Source organism: Hipposideros armiger, unplaced genomic scaffold (genome assembly GCF_001890085.2).
Source record: "Hipposideros armiger isolate ML-2016 unplaced genomic scaffold, ASM189008v1 scaffold_892, whole genome shotgun sequence".
Classification (NCBI taxonomy): domain Eukaryota; kingdom Metazoa; phylum Chordata; class Mammalia; order Chiroptera; family Hipposideridae; genus Hipposideros; species Hipposideros armiger.
In genome coordinates, this window is record NW_017732242.1 from 443104 (window position 1) to 454125 (window position 11022).

The following is an 11022-nucleotide window of genomic DNA, read 5'->3' on the forward strand; positions in this document are numbered from 1 at the left end:
CAAAGGTAGCGTATATATTTATTAATGGTGCATAAGATTTAAAAGAAATGAAGTGTTTGTACAGGCTACATATTGGGGTTTGTTATTTTGTTGTTTTGGTTTTCTGGGGTTTTTACCCTCTTTAATGTATTAGACTTTATCAGATCAACCCTAAAATGGCTTTAAATTGTTGCATGCGTTCATATAAATGCAATGTTTAATGGTATATTTTCTTAGGCAAATGACAGTGGCATCTGGTAACCAATTAGTAGAATGTCAAGAGTGCCATAATCTCTACCATCAAGATTGCCATAAGCCCCAGGTGACAGACAAGGAGGTGAATGACCCTCGCCTTGTGTGGTATTGTGCCCGATGTACCAGGCAAATGAAAAGAATGGTAGGAATCATTTTTCTGTGTTTTAAACAGTCTCTGTCGATATTTTGATTGATCAGTGCTTTTCAAAATGAAAATTTGAGCTGTTAAGTTACTGCAAAAAATTGTGTAAGTTTATTATTTAAATGTTTGTGAATATAGTGTATATGTGAGATTTATGTGTCTGTGCCTAAAGACCAGACCATGTTATATGCATTTTTCTCTGTTCAGCTTTTAGCTTATTCTGATATTTAAAAAAAAAAAAAGGATTGGAGACCCACAAAATATGAGTATTTCTTACTAGTATGTCAGTATATTTCTGAACATTTAAAAATACTGTAATGCACTGTGGAAGTGGTGAGATACCAAGTCCCAGTCTTTGGTGAGTCTGGTAAGGAAATACTGAAAATGCCTATCGCCGAGTAAGCTTAACCCACCAACTTTAGCTGTGCAAAGGCAGTACGTGTACGTGCATCTCTGTCCTTCTCCCTGTGCCTCAGTCCTTCCTCCTCATTGTCTTCGAGTGACCATTTTCCATTTGCCCAGTGTACTTGTTCTGTTTACTGCTCACACACACAACTGCCTTCACTCTCATACTGAAACATGTTTTCCTTTGTCGTACTGGGTGATTTTCTACTTTTTATTCATTTAAAAAGTAGATAATTTACTTCATCATTTTCCTTTTGAAGAAATCAAGTTGTTACTTTAGTGACTTGTCTGATTCCCGTCTTTGCTCCCCTGCCTTAGGTAGGGACTCCTCATAGAAGAGTTCTCATGCCTGCTAATCACATGAATGTCCACATAAATTTTCCTGACCAAATGTATCTTTTTAAAGTCACAAGTACTTAATTAAAAGTAAAAAAAATCAAGGTATCTACTTTACTTTTTAGTTTGTTAAATCAGAAGTAAGAAATGTTTTTATTCCTGTGAAAAGTAGTAAAAATTCAGTAGTACATATACTTTCTGTGTTTAACTGGAGATTTCTCTGACTGACAAGGTACAACTTTTTCTGCTCAGCCTGATTTTTATTTAGTTTATTATGTAAACTAATAGCCCTTGAGGACCTCAACCAAAATGGTTATGGGTGAGCGGTATAGTGCATTCCAGGGCGTTGACAGTAGTCACTAAGATCGGTAATAGTCAAAACAAGTAATCTGTGACAGTAATCTGTCTTTCTTCAGTGTATTTTCAATGTTTTATTATTATTATTTCATTACAAATCTCGTAATAAAGTAAGCACTGTTCTCGCCTAAGTCTTTCCTCCCCCATTTTTGTGACTTAGTTTACACCAAATCTATATTTATAGCTCTAACTCTCTTTCTGGAGTGAATTTTGGCCAGATATCCTACATTACTTTAAGTTCAACATCTTTAAAATTAAAATTGTTATCTTCTCCACTCAGTTTTTCCCCCATTTGCCTGAACTAGAATACATCCTTTATACCTTTATATCTGTTCATTTTGTTCATATTACCCTATTCTATAACTCCCTCGTTTCTTGTCTATTGCTTGTCTATAGGAAGACCTAGATAAGAATGTTGTGATAGTGTGTGTCAAGGTCCAAGGTCATTCTTCAGTTCTATAATTTTCTCTCTGTCGGGTAATGGCTTTTATACCCTAGCTTAGGTAAGAGACTCTATGGCTTATTGCAGTGGTTCTCAATCTAAGGTGATAAGAGACACCTATTCAGCAGCATTTAGAAATATGCGGTGTCTAGGATTGCTCCCTTACTGGCAATACTGCTGTGAGTGGGGAATTTCATACATTCTGTAGTGGGTGAGATAGTCACCCAATAAAAAATTATAGTGCCTTTATTGAACAACACCGAGTCAGTGATAATATTCTAGTTCCCTAAACTAGTATTACCAACGAAGGACAAAGGGTTCTGGGTATTTCTTACTCAACTTCTAAGATGGCTAGGTGAAACAGGAAGTAAAAGATCTAAACAGGCAGAGTCCTTTCTGGGCGCCATTGTAATGAATCTTCATCTGCTAAAGCATACCAATTAGGTGGTCTTCACAGAGACTAACCTCTGGAATAGTAGATGTGGATGGAGGGATTTGTAAGATGGAAAGCCATGGTTACGGAACCATGTACTTTTCATTTACTCTACGACCTGCATCCTCAAAACGTGGTTTTGCAGTAGAGAGTAAGATGGCCCTCCTTTCTTGCTATTTTACCACAGATGATCTTCCAACATTTTTAATAATATCCTTGATCTGAGTGTTGTTTTATAAATGATGTTTGAAAGGAGGTGTGCTTTCATGTGGCAAATATGTAATATAAAAAAATGGGATGAATTGAGACTTAAGAACCAAAATTATATATAATACGGCAAACTATAGCACAAGAAGATTCCACAAGAAGGTCCAAACAAGAATAAAACAGTCTGTAATGAAACTTCCAGAAATGAGAATGGATTATTAATAAATTTTTTTTGATATAGTTCTGAATGGCCTTATTAGATTGTCAAAGACAGTGGAATGGCCACGAGTCTTTCCCGCATTCAGTATGGATGGCTTCTTCCACATCCCCTTTCTTATTCTTTGTCAATAATGATGATGAATAAATCGTGTTATGTCAGCACTCAACATATCCCAGACACTGCTGAACTCTTACATAATTGTAATTCATCCTCATAACCCACATTTGAAACAGATGGTATTACCCCCATTTTGCAGATGAAGAGAATGAGTCTTTTAGAGATTTACACTCTATTTGACTGAGATAACATAGCTAGAGAAGTGGTTGAGCTGAGTTTTAATCTAAGTTCTGTTTGACTCCAAAAACTGTGCTCTCAAATATTCCACTATACTGTTTATATAGTTATGAATAGGTACCTGAAAAGCACTAAAGAATAAACTGAAAAATGATTACAGTTTGTAAGAGAACTTAGTAAAGTACCTAGTTATAAAATAAGAAAAAAANGACCAAAGTGATAACATCTTTTAAAATGTGTTAGGGCCGGCCGAGTGGCTCAGTTGGTTAAGAGCTCACTCAAGAGTTTGAGCTCTGAGCAACAGAGGTTCAATGCCCGGGGCCGAGCTGAGCTGCCAAAAGGTGGCAGGATGGCTCAGCTAAAAAATAAAATGTGTATAGATTTTTTTGGCACTCTGGGGTGTGCGTGTGTGTATTTTTTTATTTTTGAAGTAGATATGGCACCATCCCTCAGAGACCTTGCTTTTTAATAATAGGTTAAGGCATGAGATACCACAATCTAAATGTGTTCCAATAAGATTAGCATTAGGATGTTTTCTGAGGCATTCAAGATTGGGGATGAGGACTGAGGAGAAAGAAAAAGAGCTGAGGTAAAGGCTGCAGCAGTAATCTTTATATAGCTCATCACTTAATGAGTCCTCTAACCACTGCCCTCCTGTGATACCCTATCGCCCACACTAAATCTTTTTTTATTTTTTCTGCCATGGAAATAGGTTGAGAGAAGACATTTTGATATATAGTAAACTTGACCTAAACACATCAAGTTTGTGTGCTCTAAACTGTGCGTGTATATTTTAAAATGGAATTAGGAGGGGGCTGTGTGGTAGGGAGGAACTTCTCTGGACTTAAAATTTGGAATTGGCTATATAAAAAACTGATAACACTCTTGCTTCAGGGGAAGAGAACTATTGTAGATAATGCCTGTCAAGAATGAGAAGGAAATTTATCTGTAACAACCACTTGGATATTTTGAATTTTGTATCATGTGCACAGCACTACTTGTTATAAACAAAGCATAGGTAAACTTTGCTCATTGTCTCTGCCCTTTTTTTTTCCTTCAGGTGCTTGCAATGGCTGCTACTGTGAACTTGGAACTTGATCCCATTTTTTTGAAAGCTCTAGGCTTCTTACATTCAAAGAGTAAGGATTCTGCTGAAAAGCTAAAAGCATTACTTGATGAATCTTTGGCTCGGGGAATTGATTCAAGTTACCGTCCATCTCAAAAGGTACCTACATGGGTAAAAAGCTTAGAGGGAATTTTGTTAAGACCTGTAGTAATAGTGTTAACATTTAGATCATCTCCAAACAATCTCTCTGCCAAAACAATCTTTCCTGTGGCGTGAAGAAACTATATTCTTTAATTTTCTTCCTTCAAGCTTTTAGAGAACTGTTATACCACATAGTCAACTGAGTGTGGGAGATATTCTGTTCTACTACTTTATATAAAATCCCACTTGTTTACTACGATATATTTTAATTTCAAATTCTTTGTGATCAGAACGTTTTTCAAAGCTGCTGAATGGAAACCATTACTGTAATTACTTTCTAATGCTTTAGGGGTAAAAATAATCATGATGTAGAAGGACAAAGACTTTGCAATGAAGTGAATTGAATATGTATAGGATAATTTAAGAGAAAAGGGAAGTACGGGAAGCTCCAGTTCTGATGACAACAAAGTGACCAAGCAGCTTTATGTGAAGAGAGGAGACATTTTGGAACCAGACTCGCCTGTTTTAAATTCCTGCTTACCTCTTACTAGCCGTATGGTAATAGATAACATATCCTGAAATTTTACTGTGTCTCAGGTACTTTTCTGAGTGGTGCGTGTGTATAATGAATTTTAGTTGTGATGACAGTCTTTTCAGATGGGCCTTATTTATTTACTTCATTTTGCAATAAGGAAACTGAGGAGCATAGCAGCTTGTTTTCACCCAGATTCTGTTTCTTTATTCATAAAATGGGGATAATAAGAACTACCTTGCCAAGTTGTGAAAATGAAGAGAGATAGTGTATAAGTCACCTAGTATAGTATCTACCCGGTACACAGTAGGCTCTTAGTGAATGACAGCTCTTATTACATTCACGAATACCTTCTAAGACATTCTTTCAAACCTTTCTTAAGCTCTAGCCCTGAAACTTCAAGTCACTTAGGCCTGTGGACTTAGATACCAAACTGAAAAGGGAAGGACAATACTGTATGTGTGACCAGCTCAGTCTGATCCAGACCTTCAACCTGAAGACAGGGCTAAGTGTCAGACTCAGCACCCAAGTAAACAGTAGCATTTTGCTCCCTCAGCCTTCTTTTAACATTAGCTCTAGTATTCTCAATACTTTTTGTTGTCTTTTGAATAGTAGAGCCATTGAGACCTCATTTTTTCTACCATTCTCATTATGCTAGGTTCAATGAGTTCAAAGAAACCAAATTAATATAACTCTACAAAACACACAACCAGGTTCGTTCTGTTCTAAGTATTGGTATTGTCCAACTGGGAAAAACCTATTTTTACTAAAAAAGCAATATTTTGAGATTCTAAAACAAAAAGAAGTTCATCACGAAAAATTTGTTGTGATTAAAATACCTGCTGCCCTTAGGTTTCTAACTGGAAGTTACTTCTCAGTCTTTTAAAGAAAATACTCGGGGGGGTATTTTAAAAGCACAGGTTCATTTAATTTTAGCCTTCAGCTGAACATTTCTGTCTTTAGAATGGTGTGAGAATAATTTATAGCTGTGTTTTTTTAACTTTAGCATGCACGAAAGCCACCCAGAGGCAGTGGTGTACTTATAAATGCCAGCAGCTGGCTGTTCAAGTGTGGTTTCAACATAAAAATTGGTTGATATTTTCATTTACATCAGTTAGTAAGTCAAATGTGAAATAACGAAGTTAGAACTTAACTCATCCATAGATGCCTTGAACAACTTCTTTGCTGAATTAGTTCATAGTTTTCAAATACTGCAAGATTGTCCTCAATTTTTTTGTGTTGTTGACACAATACACTTTTAAGTTTAATCTGCATTATTAACATTTTCTCCGTCACTTTCATAAGGCTACATGAATAGTCACCAAACTTTCTGAAAAGAGTCAAATAATAAATATTTTAGGTTTTGTGGGCCAAATGATCTTTGTCACAATTATCTAATTCTGCCATGATAGCATGAAGGCAGCCATAGATAATACATAAATGAGTGAGTATTGCTGTGTTCTAATATAACTTTATTTATAAAACAGGCAGTAGGCCACATTTGGCCTACAGGCCTCAGTTCGCCAACCCCCAGGCTAGACAAAGATCACAACAGCAAATCAGCCCTACTACCAGTTAGGTCTAAAGCCCATTTCTCATCCCTTCCCTTTGTCTTCCTCCTCAGACTTACCTCTATTCTGAAGATGATTTGTAGCATTCCCATTTATATTTTTAGACTTTTATGTATTATAGAATAAATAGCTCACACTCAAATGTTTTATTTAGAATATGTAGTAAGGAAATACTGTCCTTTGGTGGGGAGGCAATTCCAAGGAGCTACTATATGCATAAACTTTTTATGCTGTTAATAACATTAGATAACAAGTTTATATATCAGCAAAGCTTTAATATAAGAACAAGGATTAGAAGTTTACAACAGAATGAAAAGACAGGCCACTGACTGAGAGAATATTTGCAAATCGTGTATCTGATAAAGGACTTGTATCCAGAGTCTATGAAGAACTCCTTAGACTCAGTAATAAAATAAACAACCCCATTTTTTAAAATGGGCAAAAAATTTTAACACTTTACCAAAATAAGATATACAAGTATGTACATGTATTGCAAGCACTTAAAAAAATGCTCAACATCATTAGTCATTAGGAAAATGTAGATTAAATTTACAATAATGTACGTTCTAGTAAATACCTATTAGAATGTCTAAAATTAAGAAGATTAGTCATACCAAGTGTTGGTGAGGATGTGAAGGAACTGGGACTCTCATGTATCCCTGGAGAAGTGTAAAATGGTGTACCAATTGGGAACATGGTTTGGCAGTTGCCTAAAAAGTTAACATACACCTACCACATGATTCAGCCATCCCACTCCGAGACATTTATGCTACAGAAATGAAAGCATGTGTCCGCACAAAGACTTGCACATGAATGTTCATAATAGCTTTATTTGTAATAGCCCCAAATGGCTTGCAACACAAATGTCCATCAATAGGTAAATGGATAAACAAATTTTGGATGACAGGACTACACTACAATGGACTATGCTATTCAGCAATGTAAGGAATGAATTGTTGATACACTCAACAACATAGATGAATCTCAGAATAAATATGCTGAGTGAAAGAAGCCAGACAAAAACCGGTACATACTGTATGATTTCACTAATACAAATTTCAGAAAATGCAAACTAATCCATAGTTACAGAAAGCAGATGAGTGGTTGTCTGACGACGAGAGGGCATAGTTTCTCTAGGATGTATATGCCTCGAAGAGTGCTTACAAAGGTCCACAAGGAAACGCCGGGGAATAATGATATTGATTATAGTGGTGCTTTCACAGGTGCGAAACGATATGGTGAAACTTACCAAATTTTACTCTTTAAATAGGTGCAGTATATTAATTATTTCTCAATAAAGCTGTTTAAAGAAAAGGACATTATACTGGTCACAACATATCTTAATTTTTAACTGAAAATTGTTTAGATTTATGATCAATTTTTTATGATGTATTAAATAGTCTGAATATTTAATTATGCGTTATCCTGTTCTTTCACCTTTTAGGATGTGGAGCCACCCAAAATTGCGAGCACAAAAACTGTTGCTGTTAAGCAAGATCCCAAAACATCATCCAGCCTTCCTTCTGGCAATAATAATGGCAAGGTTCTCACAACTGAAAAGGTAAAGAAGGAAGCTGAGAAGAGACCTGCCGATAAAGTAAGAGTTTATTTTGACCTAGTAAAAACGTTAGATAAATCAGCCCTTTATAGGCAGAAAGTGTTTTGTGCTCACTTCTTTGATATAATAGTGGGTAAAAAGTACATAATAGTCATTTGGTAAATATATTTTGGTAATTGTAGATGTTGATTTTTTGAAAAATGATAAAATTTAGAAACATTTCTTTAACCATTTACCGAAGTCATTGTCAACAAATATTTGAGCCCTAGGGGATGTACTGATTTCAAGTATAAACTTTAATCTGTAACTCAAATATTCCAGATGGAACAGTTGTTGAAAAGAAATGAGAGAGAGGAAAGAATAAAGAATAAAGGAAAAATAAAGAATAAGGGTGTAAATGACTAAACGTGAAATTTGTTACAGAATGGCTCATACCTTAAAGGGCTACCAGTAATTCTTAAATTGTCTATTTTGAATGATTTCAGCACATAGTTAATTTTTTAGATTTTTAGCACTTAGTAATGACTATTTTTAAAAGTCTTTAATAACTCCTACCCTCAAGGCGGGGTATATAAGTTCCATATGTTTTCATGTCTTTTGTAAAATTGGCTATTCATAAACTGTATTGTATTGTTTTCTGTGCTTTTAAATTTATATAAATGGTATCATAGTGTATGTATAAATGTGTATGTGCGAGTATTTGTTTATATATATATATCTCCATTCTTTAATAACTTTTTCTCCACTCAGCAATGTGCTTTTGAAATTTACCCATGTTGATGCACATAGATCTGAATATTTCTTTCAGCTACCATATAATATTCATCCTGTGAATAAACCAGATTATCCAGTCCCCAACCAATGAGCAGTTAGCTTATCTCTCCTTTTTCTTTATTATAATGCAGCTTCAATAAACTGCTTTATACTTATCTCTTCACACGCATGGTGGTAATTTCAATAGGATGTATACCTGTAAGTGGATGTATACCTATAAGTGGATGTAATAGGATAGGTATATTTTCAACATTTCTAGGCAAATTACTATCCAAAGTGGATGTACTAAATTTATATTTTCACCAATAAAGTATAAGAATTCCTAATTCTTTGTGTCTTCTAAGACTATTTAATTATTGCCAATCTGAAAGGTATATCTGTGATATATCTTAAAGACGAGACAGAATTTGCTTTGAAGCAAATAATGGCAATGTGTTAAGTCTGGATGACTGGTAGATAGTTCATTATTTACTTGTTTTCAATATATTTAAATATCAGTAGTTCATAATTTAAAATATTTAAAATAAAAAATAGCCTTTAAAAATAGCCTTATTAGTGCTGTGGCTTTTCAATTCAAAGCATCTGACAGGAGAAAAAAAGTGGCCTATAAGTAAATCTATTGGACTTCCAGAATTCTTTAATGGATAAACGAGCACAAAGAGAAATGCAGATACATGCTGAACTGCTCTGATTTATGTAGTTCTGCCTTGCTGGTTCCTTTTAACACACTGATTATGGATTCATTATAAATCTTCCACAGATCTTTACTGTGTCTGTGTATCCCCAGCTATGTGAAAATATCTGTGAAGTGAACTTCATCATCGCACACTGTCCATCTTATCTCTTGGTGATATAAAGTTTATTATAACATGTTCTTTCTGATTGGTGCTTTTTATAGACAAAATCAGACATCACTGAAGGAGTGGATACACCAAAGAAACCTAGGTTGGAGAAACCAGAGACACGGTCCTCTCCCATTACTGTCCAAAGCAGCAAGGATTTGGCTATGTCTGACCTTTCCAGCTTTGAGGAGACCAGTGCCGATGACTTTGCCATGGAGATGGGCTTGGCCTGTGTTGTTTGTAGGTACGTTGTACCTTGCCACAGATTTTTTTGTTTCTTTGTAGAGAGCAAACAACTAAAAAAAAAAGTCAGACCAGTTGTTGGGTGTTTTGAATTTTGTTTTTATTATTTGTAGGTGAGTAGGTGATAAGTAGATTATTTACTGTGAACTGCCCATATAACAATCTAACCTGTTGAAAATCGTCAAATATTTTATCTTTCTGACTGTGGCATCTTTAATCTGTTGTGTTGTAGTAATATTTTTTTCATTCTTGGGTTCTAGAGAGAAAGCAATTATTGCTCTATTCTTTAATGAGGAAGAGTCGCAGCAGACTCAATTATTTCTATCATTCTTTTTAAAAAGTCTGTTACTTTTTTTAAACATGGACACATACTTATAAAAACATAGATAATTCTGCTTAGTAAAAGATGCATTATAAAAATCAGAATGATTATGACCATAGCAGTACATATATCTTTACAGATAAGTGTTTTCAAATTTTTCAGATAGATACCCAGCAGAGGGATTGCTGAGTTGTACACCTGAAACTTATATAATGTTATTACCAACAATGCACCCCCCCCAATAAATTTAGTTAAATTTAAAAGAATCAGAATGACTAGATTTTAAACTCCTTGATGCCAGGAGCTATATTTTTAATTGTTAATGGCTTTCACTGCTTAGCACAACAGAAAAGATTGTCATCTCTGTTGCTGTTTTTTTCATGAAAATGTTAAATTCTGGTGGGACTGAATAAACTATAAACTTTTGTGAACTTCATAAAGGGCGGACCATGTTATACTCATGTAATTCTGAATTGAATAATTTGTTAGAGCTTCATTGTTTTCACATATATTTATTTCAACTGCTATCTACCATGAAGGTTATCATTTTTAAATAAAGAAATAAATGGTAAAGTCATAATGGAGAGAGAACTAGTAATTGTAACCCTCCATCAGAAGACTTATTATGATAGTCTAAGGTTGTAGTGATTGCTTTTTGGAATTTGTGCTTTTTTGATGCACATTACTACATTCTATTCAGTTGAGAAGACATTTAGCTATTGGTACACCCTATGCCTGGACAGTAATATGCTAGGCACTGTATGTAAATAATTAGCTCCAGTTCCCACCTTTATGCAACTCATATACTAATGAAGAAGACAGAACAACATGTAGATAACAAATATAAACGAACTTAATAAAGGTACAAAGAAGATGTTATGCAATTGTTAGAGTATTAGCCAA

General features: G+C 34.8%; 1 protein-coding gene across 1 annotated transcript in view; it reads left to right on the plus strand.

Moving 5' to 3' along the window:
- The window catches only part of INTS12 (integrator complex subunit 12), a 33578-nt gene that overhangs the window by 14538 nt on the left and 8018 nt on the right, over positions 1 to 11022 (plus strand). The window contains exons 3-5 of the mRNA XM_019630097.1: positions 4131 to 4295; positions 7825 to 7977; positions 9611 to 9874. Of these exons, the coding sequence (XP_019485642.1) occupies positions 4131 to 4295; positions 7825 to 7977; positions 9611 to 9874 (582 nt within the window). The remainder of the gene's footprint in view (positions 1 to 4130; positions 4296 to 7824; positions 7978 to 9610; positions 9875 to 11022) is intronic.